Here is a 21,773-nt window from a genome sequence, read left to right as displayed (position 1 = left end):
TGTGTGTGTGTGTGTGTGTGTGTGTGTGTGCACTGAAGATGTAAATCACCACCAGACAAGTGTACCAGGAAGTGTCGGTTTAAATAAAAAAAAAGTCCCCTGTGGTTCCTCATTTGTTTGGCTCATAGCCTACGGCAGAGGTGGCCGCCGCACGACTCCGCCTGCTCGTCATTCACTCGATGCGTCTCTTTTATCAAGTCCTATGAAACCAGACAAGAAGACCACAAAACACGTGCGGACGAGATATTTCAAGATAAACAACTGGTCAAATATTAGGAATATTTATAATTAGAGAAAGGTAAGTGGCATTACAACGTTTAACTTTTTATTTTACGAATTGTTAGGAAAGTCGGTGTATGTGAATTGTAGCCGAAATGTGTTTGTGGAAACGTCCGAGGTCATCGTTTGAACATTCAGATTAAAAGTGAGTCAGTATTTCTGTAGTGAGGAAAAAACGTGTATTGACTGCACAAGCTGCGTCACAGCAAACTGAATAGAAATAATGCACTTTCAGTTGAAGAGTAAAACAACAAAGATAGACATTTGGACTTTTATTATAGAGAATTATTACACTTCAACACACTGCCGTCTCCACGCCTCTCCTCTATTCCCCTGTTTTAACCTCCCTCTCCTTCCTCCAGGCAGAGAGCGTGCACTGTTGTTCTGTCTTAGTGATGCTGGCCCTGATGAGTGACAGCTCATATATTACCTTTGCACTTCCTCTCCTGGCCATTTACTAGCCGTCATCATGCCAACAATACCACAACCACTTAACAATGTGTGGTAGTTATTCGTGTTTTGAACGAAATGTGCCGTGAACAATATTTTAGGTGCCTAATGACTTTGGTTCTTGTTGGATGCGTTGGTTGATCACTTAAACACTACATCACACTAAATGCTATAAACCGCTACTGTTTCGCATCGGCCTCTCCTTTAAGCACGCCCTTTAGTCGATCCATCAATCATCCTTCCATCCGCCCATCCATTATGTCAGTGATGCTGAACGTATTCCACCAAAAGTTGCAAAAGGTCCCCACATTCAGTGACATCTGGATATATTTATTGTCTTGTTTGTGGACCTCCACCACGAGTCTATCTCCGATCGACCGGCTCAGCGGTGTTGTCATCGCGGCGAGGCGAGCGGTAAGCTGAGACGAAGGTGGAGGTATGAAACCAACCTTCACAGAGACCTGGGCCAATGTCGCACTGCCGCTGTTAAACATTAGTCCAAATATGTACTGATTAATTCTAGTAGGCATCTGCCCTCTTAACTAGCGAAATCATAAGTCTAGCTAGCTAGACTTCAGGCCCCGACACCGGCGGCCACAAACGCCGTCGCCCGCCGGCCCCAATGCGTCTAGTCATGTGACACATACCCACTGGAACAACAAAATACCCCCAAAGTAATTGAAATACGTATTTCAAATACATATAGTCCAATATTCCAACTCTTCTCTCTCCCCCCTTTCTTCCTGCCATTCTCGCTCTCTCTCCCTCTCATTATCTCTCTCCCTCCCTCCCTCCCTCTCACACCCTTTTCAGCTATTTTATTCCTTCTCCCTTCCCTTTCCCATTCTCCATCTCTCCACCTCCCTCTTCCTCCCTTTTCATCTCTCCTTTCAACTCACCCATATGAGATCATGAGTGAGAACAGGTTTGACCACTAGCCATCAGTAACCTTCCCAGAGTGACTTCGTACTGCCAGAATACAATGTGGTCCGAAAAAAAAACACTTCTACGTCACTTTTCTGGACTTAAAAAAGACGACATTAAGCACGGCCCCTGGTGTATTTAGAACCACAATTGTTATGAGTGGCTAGACGAAATTAATCACGGTCCCTGGTGTATTCAGAGCAGTAGCCTACTTGTAATGAGTGCTAGATGACATGCACTGTCCCTGGTGTATTTAGAACCACAGTATACAGTACTACCACAGGAAATATTTACATTTTGTGAAGCTCTAAAAAAGGAAACTGGTCACAAGTTCCATAGATCGTATATTTCTGGATGTGGGTGTCAGCGCAAGTGTGTGTGCGTGTGTGTGCATGTGTGTGTGTGTGTGTGTGTGTGTGCAAGTGTGCCTGTGACTTTATGTTCTTGTCTCAATGTGTGATTCTTGTATTTGTGTGTGTGTTAGTGAGTGTGCATGGCTTGAGACCTTGTCTCGAGTTTTGTGTGTGTGTGTGTGTGTGTGTGTGTGGTTGTGTGCCCTTGTCTCGCTGTGTGTGTGTGTGTGTGTGTGTGTGTGTGTGTGTGTGTGTGTTTGTTTCGTGTGTCCGTGCCTGTGTGTGTGTCAGTGCACCGCAAAGCTTCCTGCTGGCTAAGAGAACGGCTGTAAACACAAAAGCAACAGAACACAAAGAAAATGATTGAAGTAAATTAGTAAAGTAGGCTTCTTTAACTTATCAGTGGTCAGAACAGACTGCTGTCTACTGAGAAAGGTGAAGCTCACAGAAAGTCTGAAGAAGAATATCAACGACATTACCCAACAAACCGAGAAGAGAAGTGGGCGCAGAAATGAAACCATTCTTGAACCGTTTGTGACTGCACCTGTATTTCTTTTTTTTTTTTCATAAAGTCAAATGCTATTTACATTCATGCTGAAAATACAACCACCATAACATATTGTTGTAATGTTACTTTGCACTTTGTGTATCAGGCATTGTTTGCCTTCACCTCAATCTCTCTCGTCTTCTCTCTCCCTGTCCCCCTCCCCCTCTCCTCTCCTCTCTCTCCTCCCCTGTCCCTCCTCACCATATCTACCTTTCTTCCCTCCTTCTCCTTCTCCCCTCTCCTCCCCTCTCCCTTGCTCTCTCCTCTCCCCTATTGTGCTCTCTCTCCTCCCCTCCCCCATACCACCTCTACCAAACTCCTTCCTCATTCCCTCTCCTCTCTCCCCTCCTGTCCCCTCTCCCCGGTTCCGCTACCTCTCTCCTCCACATCTCCTCCCCCTCTCTCATCCTCCTCCTCTTCCCCTCTCCTCTCCTCCTCCCCTCGCTGCTCCTCCAGGAGAAGGAGGAGGATGGGTTGTAAGAAGTCTAAGCTGAGCGAGAGACTTAGCCAGGGAAAGAGCGATCTTCCTCCACCCGACCGCAGCGCCGATGCCGTCTACGTCCGCGACCCCACCTTAAACAGAAATAAACCCGGAGTAAGTAGCAACGCACCAGAAGGTTACAAGCTACTCTAGCTTCTATTTCAGTCAGTCAGTGGGCACTTTTTTTCATAGAGCTTTACAATGAAATCAAGAGATTGGTGATTCAGGGGCATTCAGTTGGATTACATCACTGAATTACACTGCTACACTATAATAAGTTTGCTTTTTCATTTCCAAAACAACAGCACGACAAAGTAAGGCTGTGTGTGTGTGAGTGAGTGAGTGTTCGTACACCGGTTCTAATTGCATCCTCTTGATCTCTATACGTTTAGAAGCCATCAGAGCTTCTTCCCGGTCAGATTTTTCAGAAGATGGAAGGTATGGTGTCGACGCAGATTACATAATGTCAAGCATCACTCATAACACCTTTTAAATATTGCTTTTAACATCAAACTCTCCTCACCTTTCTGTTCAGGAGCTGCTTGCTTTGAAATGTTCCAATTTGACATTTATAGATATTATTTTTAGACTTGTATGTTTAATGTCTTATTGTGTCTCAAGTGTCTTTGAATAATTACAGAAGCACTTTATAAATACAACTATTATTATTAGACTCTTGTAAACTAAGACTAATGTAAAAACATGAATACACAGATAGTCATTTTGTCCGATCTGTTATCCCTATGATCCATGTTTGTTCTGTATCTCAGAGCAGGGGAACAACAGTAAGGTGGTGGTGGCGCTGTACCCCTATGAGGCCATCCACCCAGATGACCTGGGCTTCAAGAAGGGAGAGACCATGATGGTGCTGGAGGAGTGAGTCCCCACAGCGCCATTAACACACACTCTTATTTTCTCACACTTGGGTGAACATTGTGAAAGCATGCAGTTTTGTTTGAACTGCAAATATAAAAACAGGTAGTGAGAAAGTACTAGAAGTTTTTTTTGGGACGGCTTTGTTCAATATCTGTTATTTCCTGAAAGCAGACCATTTCGATCCGATCATCATTTTCAAATCATTAGGATAATTTTGTTATAGTTTGGGTCAAATGATTTGTTTCTTTAGTAAGTAGCAGTGTAATAGAGGAAGCCCTGCATCACCCTATCGCAATATTGAACAGCTAGCTGTGCAATATAACCAAGGTCAAAATAATATATAGACAAATGTGGCTCAACATAAAAAATACCAGCAGAATGAAAAACAGGAACAGAAACTGAAATAAGACCTCACGCAGAGAGACAGCAGGGAGAATATCTATTTAATGGATTGACAACTAACTGACACAGCAGGGAGGGAACACAAACACCAATAACCTAATAAATGTCTAATGTGTAATTAATAAGAGTTATAATTACTTTTGTTATATTTATTTATTATTTATATACAAAAACAAACAAACAAAAAAGTCCATCTGTTTCCTTGTATTCCTTGCTGTAACTGTAACTACCAACATAATAACTAACATTCCAATTCTCCTCAAATGGCGGTGGTCATTGCGATGTCACGTTGCGATGTACGGGCCCTACAGAACACACGTCACCGCAAGCGATGGGGACGAGAGTTGTAGCTGACCACTGTGTTGTTCCAGGTGTGGAGAATGGTGGCGGGCCAAATCCATGAGCAGCAATAGAGAAGGGTTCATCCCTTCCAACTACGTGGCGCAGGACAACACCATGGAGACAGAGGAGTAAGAGCCTATTCACGCTATTCAACGCTTTTATTGTAAATACTTTGACATACAACAATTTTGTTTTGAAGGAGTCTGTCTGTTAATGTCAGGGACTATTTGATATCCAAAAGCTGAATTCAACTTTCATTTTGAAAGACTTTTCAAAATTGGTATTTATTGTGGGATTCAAAGACCCCCATATATCTGCAGTTTGTTTGTAAGCATCCATGAGCAAGACACCCTTACCCCTACCTGCTTCTTACTCAGACACATCTAAAAAACATATTTATAAATCATCATTCACTGTAAGTCGATTGGATTTCAGTATCAGTAGTGGTATTAGTATTCAGTAAGTGACTGAATAGTGAATAAAACAACCTGTTAAGGTGCTTACCCCAACAAAACACCAGCGGCCACAGCATGGGGTCGGTGGGCCGCACCCATTGGGTGAACAAGGTGCTGATGGTGGTGAACAGGGTGCTGATGGTGGTGAACAGGGTGCTGATGGTGAACAGGGTGCTGATGGTGAACAGGGTGCTGATGGTGAACAGGGTGCTGATGGTGGTGAACAGGGTGCTGATGGTGAACAGGGTGCTGATGGTAGTGAACAGGGTGCTGATGGTAGTGAACAGGGTGCTGATGGTAGTGAACAGGGTGCTGATGGTAGTGAACAGGGTGCTGATGGTAGTGAACAGGGTGCTGATGGTAGTGAACAGGGTGCTGATGGTAGTGAACAGGGTGCTGATGGTGGTGAACAGGGTGCTGATGGTGGTGAACAGGGTGCTGATGGTGAACAGGGTGCTGATGGTGAACAGGGTGCTGATGGTGAACAGGGTGCTGATGGTAGTGAACAGGGTGCTGATGGTAGTGAACAGGGTGCTGATGGTAGTGAACAGGGTGCTGATGGTAGTGAACAGGGTGCTGATGGTGAACAGGGTGCTGATGGTAGTGAACAGGGTGCTGATGGTAGTGAACAGGGTGCTGATGGTAGTGAACAGGGTGCTGATGGTGGTGAACAGGGTGCTGATGGTAGTGAACAGGGTGCTGATGGTAGTGAACAGGGTGCTGATGGTAGTGAACAGGGTGCTGATGGTGAACAGGGTGCTGATGGTAGTGAACAGGGTGCTGATGGTAGTGAACAGGGTGCTGATGGTGAACAGGGTGCTGATGGTGGTGAACAGGGTGCTGATGGTAGTGAACAGGGTGCTGATGGTGAACAGGGTGCTGATGGTGGTGAACAGGGTGCTGATGGTGAACAGGGTGCTGATGGTGAACAGGGTGCTGATGGTGGTGAACAGGGTGCTGATGGTAGTGAACAGGGTGCTGATGGTGAACAGGGTGCTGATGGTAGTGAACAGGGTGCTGATGGTAGTGAACAGGGTGCTGATGGTGAACAGGGTGCTGATGGTGGTGAACAGGGTGCTGATGGTGAACAGGGTGCTGATGGTGAACAGGGTGCTGATGGTGAACAGGGTGCTGATGGTAGTGAACAGGGTGCTGATGGTAGTGAACAGGGTGCTGATGGTGAACAGGGTGCTGATGGTGGTGAACAGGGTGCTGATGGTGAACAGGGTGCTGATGGTGAACAGGGTGCTGATGGTGAACAGGGTGCTGATGGTGAACAGGGTGCTGATGGTAGTGAACAGGGTGCTGATGGTGGTGAACAGGGTGCTGATGGTAGTGAACAGGGTGCTGATGGTAGTGAACAGGGTGCTGATGCTGGTCTCTTACAGGTGGTTCTTTAAGGACATCAGTCGAAAGGACGCAGAGAGACAGCTGCTGGGTCCTGCCAACCGACCGGGCTCGTATCTCATCCGGGAGAGCACCGTCAAAGGTGGGGAGATAGCAATCACATTTTAGAGAGATAGAGGGGGGAGAGGGACAGATAGGGAGGAAGGGAGAGAGAGAGCGACAGAGGGAGGGAGGGAGAGAGAGAGACAGACAGAGAGAGGGCGAGAGAGAGAGAGAGAGAGAGAGAGAGAGATAGAGAGAATGTTAACCTTTGTGGACAGTAGCAATATTTGACTAAAGACCAAAACCAAAACTGTGTGTGTGTGTGTGTGTGTGCGTGTGTGCGTGTGTGTGTGTGTGTGTGTGTGTGCCTGCGTGCCTGCGTGCCTGCGTGCCTGCGTGCGTGTGTGCGTGTGTGTGTGCGCATGCCTGTGTGCATGCCAGCATGTGTGTTTCTAACTCTCTTTCTCTGAAACAGGAAGTTACTCGCTCTCTGTCAGGGACTTGGACCCCCAGGGTAGCGACCTAGTAAAGCACTTCAAAATAAGAGCGCTGGACAACGGTGGCTGCTACATCTCACCCAAGATCACCTTCCCCGACATCGGCAGCATGGTCCGCCATTACGAGGGTGGGTAGAAGGTTATGAGCATGAATATACAATGTGTACAATATTTACATTATCAATCCGTCTTGTTAAACATTCTATATGTACATTTCTCCTACGTTTTTTATTGGTGTGTATTTAAATGCACATTATATTTGTCGCCTTGTCTATTAGCCAAGTGTCATGCATTTGCTTCTATACCCGTGTTTGGAGTTATCATTTCCATGTCTTGTGTGCGTGTCAGCATTGTCGTGCCTCACACCATTTCTCTGACATCACACGAACGCAGCGGATGTTTTAGGATTGCGAACACTTGTTCTGAACAAAACTTATCCCATCAAAATTAGGACAATTTAGCTTAATCAAGTTAGTTTAATCAAATACAAATACAGAGTACAAATACAAACGATTTGCTTACTGAAATTCACACTCAAATATTTGGTTCATGGATCAACATAAAATAAATACTTTGGATGTTTTTCTTGGATGCTTGTCAGAGAAAGCAAGCACATTCACAACTTCACTTAACGCTCTTGTAACTTGTGACGTGCATTTGATATTATGTATCATAACCATCATCATCATTATTTATCTATTGACATTTATAGACAGAAAAAAGAATCATGCGTCCATGCTCACCAGTGTGTGCGTGATTGCGTGCATGTGTGGCTGCGTTTGTGTGTGTGGTTGCGTGTGTGTGTGGTTGTGTGGTTAGGTGTGTGCGTGGTTGCGTGCGTGCATGTGTGGTTGTGTGCCTGCGTGCGTGTGTGAATGCGTGCGTGTGTGGTTGCATGGGTGCGTGCGTGTGCAGGTCCTCACCTCCTCTCCGCTGCTCCCCCAGAACAACCGGAGGGGCTGTGCGGGCACCAGCTGCATCCCTGCGAGAAGCCCCGAGCCCAGAAGCCGTGGGACAAGGACGCCTGGGAGATCTCCAAGACGTCCATCAAGATGGTGAAGAAGCTGGGAGCCGGACAGTTTGGAGAAGTCTGGATGGGTGAGGAAGCAGTACACACGTCATACAATGATATCACATAACTTTGTCATGTGATATCATATACATACATGACTTCATCGTTAAAGTGATGGACAACAGGATTTAAAAACATAAAATAACCTGAACATATCACAGAGGGATTTAGCCACCCCACACCTACTGAATATCTTCAATATCAAAAAGAATATTAATCTACATCTCAGAGTTTAAAAACACAGTCTTGGAAGGACTCCAGATTGTAGTCTCGTGTTCTGAATCCATGGCATGGGTAGTTATGAGGCACTTATGAGGAATGTTCTGCTATGTTATTATATCATCTGACTCTGTGCAGTATGGACAGAATGGACACACAAAAAGGACATAACAAATGAAAACCACAAACAGTGCATCCGCAGCACTCTGAGACGAAGGGAAATACATGTGCTGTGAACGATACACACAGTGTATTGTTGTGTGTGTGTTTAATGTGGAAGCGTGTGCGGGTGGAGTCAGGTCACAGGCTTCCCTTGTTTTGATGGAGAGGAAATGTGACAAATGGGACCATGAGATTTGCATTCTGAGTTACCAGCAGTAACTCAAGCACGCTCAACACACACACACACACACACACACACACACACACACACACACACACACACACACACACACAAAGACACGCAAAGACACATGGACACAAATAAACACGCACACACACACACACACACACACACACACACGCCTTGTTAGGACTGACCAATGAGGAGACTGTATCCTCATATTATAGGCTTGATGCCAAACAGTTGCCATCGGCAACCTCTAATCTCTGTTTGCTTTGTGTTCTCTGTTCTTCCTCACGCAACCTCTCTCCGTATCTCACATAATTGACGGCTATCTCTGTGTTGTTTTAAATGTACAGCAGTGATACTGTAGATATTACATGAAACAAAAACACAATGTCTATTGTCTATATGCTCCCACTGTTAGTTCAGTGATTAGCCAAATATGTCCAGTGATAATAATGAATACATTATTACACTACATTGCGGTTCACCATGAGCCACCAGTATAAGAAAGTGTGTTTACTTAGAGGCAGCTCATCCCCAGAGATGTGAATGAGTGTTGGTTTTGTGTCCTCTCAAGCTTAAACAACAAACACATTCTTACTTCCTGCTGTTCTGTTCTGCCTGGCTAGCCCAAGGCCTGCTCCTCCTTGTTCTGTTCTGCTACGACTGCCGCCATTAAAATCTACTGAAGCCATCCATTCATCTGCCCAAACGCCCACTCATCCATCCACTCAAATCATCCAGCCATTCAAACACCCACTCACGCAACTACCCTTCCACCTAACAAACCAGCCATTTATCCATCATCCACCCAATCGTGCATTCATCCATTCAGGACCATTCCACCCCACTATTCCTCTGCTAATCCATTCAGCTGTCAATTCTAATATCTATATTTCAATCCATCCACACACCCAACCACCCATCCAACCCCTCCCTCAACCAATTGCCCAACCGTCCTTTCATCTACCCAATCACCCGTCCATCCATCCATCCTCCGTTTTCATTTAATAGGCTGATGCTGATTCATCCATCCATCCATCCATTCATCCAACCCTCATCCATCATCCATCTAACCCACCACCCCTCCACCCCTCTACCCCTCTACCCCACCACCCTCCAGCCTACTACAACAACGTGACCAAGGTGGCGGTGAAGACCCTGAAGCCGGGCACCATGTCGCCGGAGGCCTTCATGGACGAGGCCAACATGATGAAGACCCTGCAGCACGACCGCCTGGTCCGGCTGCACGCCGTGGTCACCAAGACCCCGCCCATCTACATCATCACCGAGTACATGGCCAACGGTGAGCAAGCAGAGGGAACGGGCAGGATATGAAGATATATGCAAGAGATAGGTGCACCCACACACACAAACGAACAGTTGCACTCAGTGACAGTGTGTGCTTTCCCATACTCCCACATGTGAATGCACACACTCACAAGCACACTAGCGCAACTGCAAACACACCCAAACACATAGACAAAAAAGCAGTGTGTGCTTTCACACATACAATTTCACACGCACACCCATACAAACCCACATGCACACACACACAGCTGTTGACATACAATCATCCCTCCGTTAAATATGAGTGATTTGTGGTGAACACTCAAAGGGTCAGTGGTCTGAATACACAGTCAACTCTAAAACCTGATAGCAGCTGATAAGAGACCTGTACATTCCCATTAGCACCAGAATTTAAACACAAACCAAGTTGAAAGAATAGGCTACCTAAAAACCTTTGTAATAATTTTCCTTCTTTCCATCGTTTCTCTTCTTCAGGCAGTCTCCTTGACTTCCTGAAGAGCAGCGAAGGATCTAAACTGCAACTTCCCAAACTCATCGACTTCTCAGCACAGGTGATTTCCACACTTACTGTCCACCGGGCCTACACAAGGGATAACCAACCACGGGGTGTTACCCGCGGTTAGGGGGCGGGGGAGGGGGCAAGGCAAAGCAGAGGTTGCTTCCCACCACTGAAGTAGGACTATATTAATATGTATGACAGTATCCACCAATGCTCCCAATGGTAGAGGTGTGCCATCTTTGAAAAATAATACACGCCCTTGGAACATTTTGGACCAATGAGGACCAAGTATTTCACACAGCAACATACAATAGAAAACAAATCATAATTCAACCTCAAGACACAAAAATGGTTGCCAAGCAACACAGGCTAGTATACTTTGAGATCGGCGGTGCATCAACACTAATAATGAATTGTAATTCAGTCACAGGTGTGTGTTCATAGACTAGGCTTCAAGCTATCAGAACTAAGGACCAGTACTATCCATTTGATAATTCCATTAAAAAAAAAAAAAATTACACATCACTTATTTGGTTTTTCCCGCATTGTTGGGAAACAGTTAAGTCACTTATTTTCCCAGAAACTGAACATGGCAGAGAGAAACAAAGGAACAACGTTTCCTTGAATTGAAAATGATTTACTTGGGTGCCCCGGTGGCGCACTGGGCTAAGGCGCATACCATATATTAGGCACAGTCTTAATCGCAGAGACCCTGGAGCCAATCCGGCCTGGGTCATTTACTGCATGTCTTCCCCTCTGTCTTCCACACTTTCCTCTCTGTCTCTCTCTATAATAAAGCTGAAAAATGCAAAAAATAAATCTCTACAAACAGAAAATGATTTACTTACGAAGATATGACTTCTGAAGTTCCCCTATCTACGTCACTAGGAGGAACCGAACGTGTCCAACATTGGTTTTTACTTCCTCATCAGTGGTTCACACTCTAAAACCACTAACACCAGCGAGACAGCTGTGTAGCTATGTTCACAAGTCACATCACGTTATCTTCTAAATCCAGGTCACAATTTTTACAAATAGGTCACCAATAAAGAATGTTACTTGATGGGAAGCAACAAAGACGTTCTAACGAAAAGATATGCCACTAGGGTGAATATATGCAAACACCAAAGGGCGCAATTGAGCCTAGACAGTGTAAAGATGAATAAGATCGAGGATAAAATCAACGATAGTTGAGGTCATCATTTTTTGATCGTACCATCCTGGTCATTTTCTGATAGCAAATAAGAACACATTTTTCATTTCATCATTCATTCAATCTTAGGCGTGCTAATGTCAATTTCTAACAGATTTAGAAAATTTCGTCATGCATATTCATTAGGGGTGGGCTATACTACAAAATCCACCCAAACAATAGGTGGGGTTTTGGGTCAATAATTGAGCTACCCACAGTACCCCAGTAGACCACTAGTTGGTACCCGATTTAGGGTGTTAGGGGGTGTCGTATGAAGCAGGCTTGCAAAGCCCTTTGAGACTGTGTGGTCTGTGTGACGGGTTGAAGATCGCAGAGGGCATGGCGTACATCGAGAAGATGAACTACATCCACAGGGACCTGAGAGCGGCCAACGTCCTGGTCTCCGACAGTCTTCTCTGCAAGATCGCCGACTTTGGCCTGGCCCGGGTCATCGAAGACGACCAGTACACTGCCAGAGAAGGTGGGGGTGTGAGTGAGTGAGTGAGTGAATGAGAGAGTGAGGAGAGAGTTAATATGTTTCATGACGATGTAAGCCATTCTCTTTTTAGCAATGTTATTTCCCTGTGACTGACACTGCGTAAAAAATAAAGTTGTGTAACATTTGCTTCCTCAAAACATATTCTTTTTATAAAAAATGTCTTTCTTTTTCTTTTTCTTGTCTCTCTGTCTGTCTGTGTGTGTGTGTGTGTGTGTGTGTGTGTGTGTGTGTGTGTGTGTGTGTGTGTGTGCTACAGGGGCTAAGTTTCCCATCAAGTGGACCGCTCCGGAAGCCATCAACTACGGCTGCTTCACCATCAAGTCAGACATGTGGTCCTTCGGAGTTCTGCTGTACGAGATCATCACCTTAGGGAAGATCCCCTATCCAGGTCTGTGTCACACTACATTTCCTACAATCCTGTAAAATTACAACCCCCACAATCCTACGGTTTAAATGAAACACTACAAATCCAACATTCCTATAAATCTCAGAGAATCCCACAATTTGCTTGAGTAGTAGGCCAAATAGAAACAGAGTCTCTAAAGTTGCACACAGACGTTGTAGTCTATTTGTAGAATAAAGAGAAGGCCTAATAGCAAGGGCGTCATCAGCTTTTTGAGAGTGGGGGGGACATATTTGGTCTGGGGGTCCTCCCCCAGAAAAAAATTGAAAGAAGTAGATGCAATTTCCCGCATTCTGGTGCATTTTACCATGTTTTTAGATTTAAAATGATCTCCCTCTTTCATTGATTTTCCTTGGAGCTGGCATGGTCTGCAATTACTGACTACTATTATGTTATTTATATATATATATTTTTTTTTCATTATTATATATATATATATATATATATATATATATATATATATATTTTTTTTTTAACAGCCATTGAAAACGTTTACATGTCTTGATGATATATAGGCTAGGTTTTTTATACAACAAAGTAACGCTATTAGGCACGAATATTTGATCTTTGTGACTTTGAATATTGCTAATGCCAGAGAATGTCTCATGAGGGTGCTAACATTCTTATCAGAAAAGCTGGCTGTGGAATGGCCATGGAAGAACGCAATTTAGCTGTTTGGCCACTCAATGGAAAACTTGGGCTACTTTACTTTACTTTCCTCTTCTTCTTCGGAAAAAAAGTCCTTATGTCCATCTTGTGTCGCTGTCGTTGATCCGACTCTCAACAACAGCTTGCTTCGGTCGGCTTCGGTGCGTGTTTTGAATGCGTGCGTGATGCTGCGTTGTGTGTTAAAAAAACAGCGGAGTGGATTTCTATTTATATGGGTATTCCCCCTACTGATAAAGTGGAACGGATTTGATTGTGAAGCGATGGAAAGAACACTGGACTAGTAGACCAGTCATGTCTGGCAAATGTGGGGGGGTCGAAATGACTTATTTTCAAGGGTGGGGGGGACGTGTCCCCCCCCAATTATATTATGGTGACGCCCATGCCTAATAGGTGATCCTAGTAGTAGGCCTAGTAGTAATAGGTGATCGGTACACAATTAAAAGATTCTCAGTTTTGTCCATACAATTTCTTACAGCTTGTCTGCCCTCTAGTGGCTATACAAAGAAAGGATCAAGCTATGTCTATGTGGAGTCTTCCTTGATTTCAACATTAACTAATGAATCCCAATTTCAAGTACAATTTCTATTTTTTTCTCTTCTTATGTCCTTTCAAAAAAAGGCATGAACAAGAGCGAGGTGATGTCGTCTATACAACGTGGCTACCGGATGCCTCAGCCCATAGACTGCCCCGCCGAACTGTACGACATCATGATGTCATGCTGGAAGAACAAGCCCGACGACCGGCCCACCTTCGACTACATGCAAAGTGTTCTGGACGACTTCTACACCGCCACTGAGGCGCAGTACCAACACCAGCCTTAGGGGGTGCCAGAGAGACGGAGAGAGAGAGCCAAAGAAAAAGGGACAGAGAGAAAGGTAGAGAGTGACAGAAAAAAAGAAAAGGGGAGTGAGAGAGACCGGGGTGGGGATAGGATGAGATAGAGTTTTTAAACTGCTTTGGTAATTCATATCACCAATACAGCTCTTTTGAATTTAGAGTGAGAGTGAGTGAGTGAGTGAATACATAGCCAATAATTGTAGCACTAGAAACAGGATAGAACTCGATAGATGGTCAGGATATAAAGTTCAGTTTCTTTAATGTCAGGGCAGAGACAGACATATGTACTGTACAAAGGCAGTGGGTGGAACACTTAAAAGAAAAAATGAAAATATAAGTGGGGATATTTCACATGGTGTTCTATATATATATATACACTGTGATATACTGTATTGCAATAATTATTTCAGCCAAAATAGGATTATATAAGAGAGTAAATGGTAAAGAAATGTTGTTTTCATTTGCTGTGTTTAAAACGTGGTTGGGCTCCTGTTATGGTCACTTCATATTGAAGTACGTATATATAGTGTTGCATGGGGATTGTTAAATATTGTCATGGTTTTGCTATTCGATTTTCTGTTATTCTGAATCCGTTTGATTAATTAATGTCAATCATGTTTCCTTCAGTTTTTAAGTACAAAGGAAAAGTGTTTACTTATCAAGAAATCATTACAGGTATAGTTTTATGACGTGTTACATGGAACTACTATGTACATATAAATAAAAAGATGGCGGTATTTGTGATTAAGCCTGTACTTTTCTGTTACCATATAGTATTTAGAGCCTATATAACTACAAAACCTATATAACTGTTTACCTATCCAAACGAACAATACAATTGATTCAGTTGTATGTCATAACGGGCAGGTGGGGTTAGGCCTCTAGCTCAGGGACCTAGGCTGTGGGCATTGGGTATCGAACCCAGAAGCTGTAAGTTCAACGTTGGACACCATAGACAGTACACTGTCCTTTTTAAACGGATTATGCTGTTTATCCTTATACATTGCTTAATTGTAGTTTAATTGACTGTTCTGAAACTATTTCGAATCATTGAGCTTTTACTTCTTTAGACAATATTTTATTTTGAAATCCATTCCGCGCCTCCACCCCGTGTCACATGACTTTTGCAAACATGGCCGCGGCCTGTAGTAACGACTTGAGTGTTTTGTAAGCGAGTCTGAATGACAGCAGGCTGCGAGCGACATCCCGAGCAAGAAGACGTTCCGTTAACTTATCTTTTTCACCATGAGCAAGGACGAGCTTATTCTGTGAGTATGTTTACCGTTGAGCCACGCATGTTACTTCATACTGTTTCAACAGGATAAAGAGACCGACGAGAAAAAAATGACATTATAAAAACATGTAACCCTGATCGTTTTCTTGATCCAAAAGTATTCGGTATACACTTCGGTTAGCCGTTTAATCAGACATTGTATTCTTAACGTTATATATAGTACAAGTTGGATAGGCTACATTTTCTCAACTTCTACAGGTGTTTTAGCATTTGCTTTTTCTAAGCTTGGTACTGGTTCCCATAGCTCCATGAGTGACCCAGCACACTACTGTACTGGTTCCCATAGCTCCATGGATGACCCAGCACACGAATGCACTGGTTCACATAGCTACATGGGTGACCCAGCACACTACTGTACTGCTTCCCATAGCTCCATGGGTGACTCAGCACACTACGGTACTGGTTCTCATAGCTACATGGGTGACCCAGCACACTACTGTACTGCTTCCCATAGCTCCATGGGTGACTCAGCACACTACGGTACTGGTTCTCATGGTTCCATGGGTGACCCTGACCACTACGGTACTGGTTCTCATAGCTCCATGGGTGACCCAGCACACTACTGTACTGGTTCCCATAGCTCCATGGGTGAGCCAGCACACTATGGTACTGGGATACATAGGGATCCCATTGAAAGGGCGACAGCATTCCAACTTCATGTTTTACCTTTTCCTTTCCTGGTTCTGAGCGCGTCATGGAAGGGATGTTACGATCGAACGATTTAATCCACTTTTACGACCGCCCGTATCAATATTTTTGCTTAACATCTAACTTCATATAGGGATATTCCCTATATGAAGTTAGGGATACCTGTAGTTGACTTGAATATGCGTTATGCAAAAATACGGATTTTAACTTTTTTGATATGCGCAAGAAAATAGTGAAAATGCCAGGTAAAAATGTGATGAAACATGTTTCTCCTGCTGCGTGTTTCTTGGGTATTTAACGGTTGTAGCGCTGCTAGTAAGAGATAAGAGAGGGAGGGCTATCTGTCCGATTCAGTTGGTCCTTTGCTAACAATGATGGGCGGGAAAGAAAAATAACTCAGTAATTAGATAAGCGAAAGGGTGTATCTATTTGAAGATCTGACAAAAATTACAAATTGTTTTTTCTACATATACATATATATATATATATATATATATATATATATATATATATATATATATATATATATATATATATATATATATATATATATATTTGTATATATACCTACTATAATAAAAATAAACTGAAATGTGTCTCCGGCTATAGCTATTGTTGAGCTAATTATTATATTATTATAGCTAATGCCCTTTAAGTTCTTCAACATATCAGGGCAGCGTATACCTTGGTGCTGTTGTATGCTCCTGGGTTCCCACCTACCCCAGTTCTAGTGGCTGATCAACGTGCTGCATCGCATGGCTCTGTTCCTCTTCCAGACCCAAAGACTTCCCACAGCTAAAGAATGACACGTTCCTGCGGGCGGCGCGGGGAGAACAGACCCAGCATGTTCCCGTGTGGTGCATGAGACAGGCTGGCCGCTACCTGCCAGGTACAGACACACACACAGGCAGACAGACAGACAGACAGACAGACAGGCTTGCCACTACCTGCCAGGTACAGAAACAAAGACAGACATGCTGGCCGCTACCCGCCAGGTACAGAAACACAGACAGACAGACTGGCAGACATACAGGCCACTCCCTGCAGATACAGACACTGTTGTGGAAAGTAAAACTCTAAGGAAAGTGATCAGGAAACCACTGAATAAAGTGAAAGACTTTTATTTCGAACTCTAAGAAAGTAATACAACAGCCGAGCAGGTCTGAAGAACACCCACTTTTCCAGATTCCGCACACAGTTTTTGTCTTCATGATTCTGTGATTCCTCTCATAACCTCCCATAAGCTCTATCTCTGTATCAGACACTGTCATGCATGTGTCATTCACATGTTGTTATTAAAGCCCTGAAGACATCCGTGCAGACTCTCCACGCTAGGGGTGTAATCTGTCCCTGAACAAACCGTAGGGATGCTTTGTCTATCTAAATCTCTCCGGGTGATACGGCCTTGTGCCATCTTGGTCCCCAGGCCTGAACATTCTTGTGGCACTTAACATCGGATGACCTTACTAAGAGGCAAGACTGTGTTTTTCCACGCTTATGTCATTCATATAGCATACAAGGCAAGATATTGATTCTATAATAATTATAAAGGGTATAGTAAAATTCTCCCATAACACACAGACAGACAGACAGACGTGACTGATCTGTACCTGCCAGGTACCTAGCAGTAGCAAATCATGTAAAATTATTCGCAGCAGCAGGAAATCATGTAAAAGATTTCCCTCATCATAGCATGACACTCTAGCATGACACTATTTTTTTATGTGTGTGTGTGTGTAGAGTTCCGGGAGTTCCGGGCAGGGAAGGACTTCTTCGATACGTGCCGCTCACCAGAGGCCTGCTGTGAACTCACTCTTCAGGTGCTACCGCCATTTCTCTTTTCTTTCTTTTTATATGAATATATAAATTCTGTTTATTATTCTTTCATTTAGAAATCTCTTTACCCAAAACAACTTTATCATTGAATTGTTCAATACAATTGAAATCCTCATCATAATGTTTCCTTCTTTCATGAACATCCATGGCTCTGTGGATTCGTACATAGTTAAATACTTAATTTATTAGTGTGGCTTGGTACTTCATTCTATATCCTTACTGTGGCTTCATACTTCGTACTTTTTACTGTTGCTTTGTATGTCGTATTTAATTCTTACTGGAGTGTTTTCTTTCTTAATGTAGCCGCTCAGACGTTTTGACTTCGATGCGTCCATCATCTTCTCAGACATCCTAGTGGTACCGCAGGTGACGTAAATACTATGTATTTTCATAAAAGTGCTTTCTCATTGTAATGTGTACCTTGTGGTTAAATATTGAATCTGGTGTCCCTCAGGGTTCTATCTTCGAGTCCCTTCATTTCTTCAAAAGGCCTCCACTATTTTTTAATTAAATATCGGCCTATTCAAGGCTAAAGTACATCCTAGATATAGACTTATTACATCAACAGACATGCCAAATATTATAGAAATATATTTGTACATGTGTTGTTCATACTTTTGGTTTCAGTAAAAAATTGTTCACAGTGCTTCTAGTTCTTTGTTTACCGTTCTGCTTGCTCCGGTTTGTTTATTTTCCCTCCATCCACGTTGCTCCACCAGGCCATGGGGATGGAGGTGCAGATGGTCCCCGGGAAGGGCCCCACCTTCCCGGACCCCCTGAAGGACCCAGAGGACCTCCAGCGGCTGAACACCAAGGTGGACGTCAAGAAGGAGCTGGACTACGTCTTCAAGGCCATCACCCTGACCCGACACAAGATCGAGGGGAAGGTGCCGCTCATCGGATTCACTGGAGCACCGGTGAGGCTCGCCTGAGAAACACCCACACCCACACACACACACACAAACACATGCGCACACACGTATAGAAGAGGAACTCGTGAATCCGTTCATTTTTAGGAAACGTATTAAAAACGGTCCGATCAGATGGTATTCGCCTTCCATAATGCACCATGTACTGACAACTCAAAAGCCAAACTCTTTTATCCTAATCACTCTCTCATGCTCTTTCTCTCTCCCCCCCTCTCCAGTGGACCCTGATGTCCTACATGATCGAAGGCTCGGGCTCCAAGACCTTCTCCAAGGTAAAGAGCTGGCTCTACCGCCACCCGGAGGCCAGCCACATGCTGCTCAAGATGCTCACCAACGTCATCGTGGACTACCTGCTGGGCCAGGTGGCCGCGGGCGCACAGGTGAGTCCGGCCACGCCCCCTGTCTCCCCGAAATGAAAGTGTAATCTTGTTTATCAAGGGGGGAAAAATCAAGTGTGTGAAATACAAAAAAATCCTTCATTTTGAAATGTATATAATCTCTGTATTGCAATTGGGTACAGGCTCACTAGGTCGCTACAACGACCTAGTGTAAAACGAGATTGATCAGTAGTAGGTTGGTCAGTAGTAAGAGTTATGGAAATGTAAGTAATGAAGCAATGCAGTCACAATACAGTAGCCAAAACATTCCTACCCTGCCTCCCTACCCTGCTCAGAACCTGTAGGCCTCCTTGAGCAAGATGCGTAACCCCTACCTGCAGTAATATTGTTACCATTTCTCCTCACGCCCCAGGCCCTGCAGGTGTTTGAGAGCCACGCTGGGATCCTGGGGCCCACAGAGTTCAAGGCCTTCTGCCTGCCCTACCTGAGGGACATCGCCCGCAGGGTGAAGGACCAGCTGAAGGAGACGGGGCAGGACGTACCCATGGTGAGACCAAGTCACTCATAGTCCACCGGGCATTGTCCCTCACATGGTCACATGGTATGTTGCATTGAATACAGGTATCTGCTAAATTCATGAACACATGTTTGTGTAGGATACTGTTGTAACACTAGCTGTCCACCAGCAGAGGGAGCCATTTTATTAAAGATGACATTTTTTTTCCCTTATAACTTTTGTGTGTGTGTGTGTGTGTGTGTGTGTGTGTGTGTGTGTGTGTGTGTGTGTGTGTGTGTGTGTGTGTGTGTGTGTGTGTGTGTGTGTGTGTGTGTGTGTGTGTGTGTGTGTGTGTGTGTGTGTGTCAGATTGTGTTTGCTAAAGACGGTCACTATGGGCTTGAGGACTTGTCTCAGTCCTACTATGAGGTCGTTAGTCTGGACTGGACCATTGACCCGCGGTTGGCACGGTAACAAATGCACACATACACTGGAAAGATTCAGCAATAATGCCCAACTGTCTCCACCTATTGTCTATGTGCAGTTATCACTCATTATCATATCTACACACGACTTGCTTATCCTTGCTTGCTAAAAGCGTCTTCCTATCTTATAATGTGTGCACATGATTACAATGAATACACAAACACACACTCATCTATGTCAGTGTCTGCAAATGAAACTGATGGTGGCAGTTGAACAATTGCACTTTTTTTTCAATATTATGAACAAGCTTATGTAAGAAAAAAAAGCAAACATAAGTTTTTCGGAATGTCAGTAACAAGACCGTTTCGCTCAAACAGGTCAATGCTAACTCTCCCTGCTAACCTCGTAATGAACAGCTATCATCGTTCCATTTGGCTTATCCTTGAAACACACATTCCAGTTTCACCACCAACTGTCACTGGTCCTTGTGTTTTCAGAGAGCAGACCGGGGGAAAGGTTAGCCTACAGGGCAACATGGATCCCTGTGCGCTCTACGCTCCCAAGGTAAACAGAAGAGATAACTCTCTACCCTACTAACAATGAAAGACCCCAAAGTAGACCTGCTGTTATGTGTGAGACGGACGGATCTGCAAAGGGAATACAATTTACAATCCCAAGTACACACTATAATTGAGACACAGGATTATAGTTTACAGCACAGGAATACTTGTTTGTTGTTGGTTTATTGTCATGATAGTTAACCTAACCGGCATGACAGTACTATTTATGTTTTACTGCGTTTTAATCATTTAGCAGACGATTTGATCCCAAGCGACTTACAGTGAATTTAAAGATACAGGTCATTAATGAGCAGGGTAGGAGCTGGGCCACGGCAAGGGTGCAGGTGCATTGCTCAACGAACCCAGAACCTACCGGGCTGGTATTCGAACACCTTAACCACACCAACTACTCTACCACTGCCCCCCTGTCGTTTGTGATTATCGTTATTCTGAATGTGTTAACGCTCTCCCCCCGCCTCCAGGAGCGTATCTCTGAGATTGTCAAGAAGATGCTGGAGGGCTTCGGGACCCAGCGGTACATCGCCAACCTGGGCCACGGCATGTACCCGGACATGGACCCCGAGAGCGTGGCCGCCTTCGTGGAGGCCGTGCACAAGCACTCGCGCCAGATGAACAAGCAGCAGTGACGGCTTTGATGGGATGATTTACATGTGTACGTGACGACTGCAGGTCACCTGGAGGAAGCGTGTGTGTGTGTGTCACTACTGCAAGGGAGCGGAAGGATCGCAAGTAGCTGTGATGTTTATACCACGGGAGGGGCATATATTGTATCAGTAAAAAAACACCAAATGCGACTAACATGTAATATACTTCATCAATTGAGGCTATGGCTGAGATTGTTATTTTTTTTTGTATTGTTAAGATAAAAGGTCAAACAGATCATGGAACCGGGATTGTAATCCAGCCTGTTGTTCCACAGACGGGAAACTCACACTCTGTGTGACCCAGCTCTAATAAAATAAAACACGCTGATTCAGAACACCTGAGTCCGTCTTTCTTTGGTTCATCTCGGCCTTTGGTCGGCCACCAATGTTCTCTTTTCCAACCGAACAACAAAGACAGCATTCAAAGGGGAGGCCGCGGCACACAATGGCTGACAAGCAAAAGGAACGCAGCCAAGATGCGGAGCGTGTAACCCATGGATCACACAACACCGTCGTCCTGTTACAACACACGAGCTC

At 44.3% G+C, this 21,773-nt stretch overlaps 2 protein-coding genes across 4 annotated transcripts; both read left to right on the top strand.

Moving 5' to 3' along the window:
* The first annotated feature begins 161 nt into the window (after positions 1–161).
* Positions 162–14,782, top strand: lyn (LYN proto-oncogene, Src family tyrosine kinase). 3 transcript variants are annotated; one of them, XM_084481348.1, is made up of 13 exons: positions 162–298; positions 3,010–3,148; positions 3,427–3,472; positions 3,805–3,910; positions 4,684–4,782; positions 6,498–6,598; positions 6,974–7,123; positions 7,941–8,093; positions 9,759–9,941; positions 10,421–10,497; positions 11,965–12,118; positions 12,393–12,524; positions 13,827–14,782. In XM_084481348.1, the coding sequence occupies exons 2-13, from the start codon at positions 3,023–3,025 to the stop codon at positions 14,027–14,029; spliced, it is 1,530 nt and encodes a 509-aa protein (XP_084337474.1). In that variant the 5' UTR covers positions 162–298; positions 3,010–3,022; the 3' UTR covers positions 14,030–14,782. The 3 variants fall into 3 exon arrangements, with proteins under 3 accessions (XP_084337474.1, XP_084337476.1, XP_084337475.1); XM_084481349.1 differs by lacking the exon at positions 162–298 and having other exon boundaries at positions 3,066–3,148; positions 3,810–3,910; XM_084481350.1 differs by lacking the exons at positions 162–298; positions 3,427–3,472 and having other exon boundaries at positions 3,044–3,148.
* A 398-nt stretch (positions 14,783–15,180) lies between these two features.
* On the top strand, positions 15,181–21,571 carry urod (uroporphyrinogen decarboxylase). Its single transcript, XM_084480895.1, has 10 exons — positions 15,181–15,313; positions 16,764–16,876; positions 17,728–17,807; positions 18,127–18,189; positions 18,543–18,740; positions 18,971–19,132; positions 19,503–19,637; positions 19,955–20,055; positions 20,509–20,575; positions 21,054–21,571. Exons 1-10 carry the CDS (start codon positions 15,291–15,293, stop codon positions 21,216–21,218), a joined length of 1,107 nt encoding a protein of 368 aa, XP_084337021.1. The 5' UTR covers positions 15,181–15,290; the 3' UTR covers positions 21,219–21,571.
* Positions 21,572–21,773: the final 202 nt, after the last annotated feature.

Source organism: Micromesistius poutassou (genome assembly GCF_964030765.1).
Source record: "Micromesistius poutassou genome assembly, chromosome: 16".
Taxonomy (NCBI): Eukaryota; Metazoa; Chordata; class Actinopteri; order Gadiformes; family Gadidae; genus Micromesistius; species Micromesistius poutassou.
Note: the sequence above shows the minus strand (reverse complement) of the source record. Positions and strands in the feature narration are given on the sequence as shown.

What these genes read in the sequence shown, in the direction of transcription:
- urod (XM_084480895.1), top strand. Translation starts at nt 15,291, where the DNA reads ATGAGCAAGGACGAGCTTATTCT. An exon ending in TCGGATTCACTGGAGCACCG is followed by an intron (nt 18,741 to 18,970) that starts GTGAGGCTCGCC and finishes CCCCCTCTCCAG; the next exon opens with TGGACCCTGATGTCCTACAT. An exon ending in GTGCGCTCTACGCTCCCAAG is followed by an intron (nt 20,576 to 21,053) that starts GTAAACAGAAGA and finishes CCCCGCCTCCAG; the next exon opens with GAGCGTATCTCTGAGATTGT.
- lyn (XM_084481348.1), top strand. Translation starts at nt 3,023, where the DNA reads ATGGGTTGTAAGAAGTCTAAGCTGAGCGAGAGACTTAGCCAGGGAAAG. An exon ending in CCGGGAGAGCACCGTCAAAG is followed by an intron (nt 6,599 to 6,973) that starts GTGGGGAGATAG and finishes TCTCTGAAACAG; the next exon opens with GAAGTTACTCGCTCTCTGTC. An exon ending in AGGGAAGATCCCCTATCCAG is followed by an intron (nt 12,525 to 13,826) that starts GTCTGTGTCACA and finishes TTTCAAAAAAAG; the next exon opens with GCATGAACAAGAGCGAGGTG.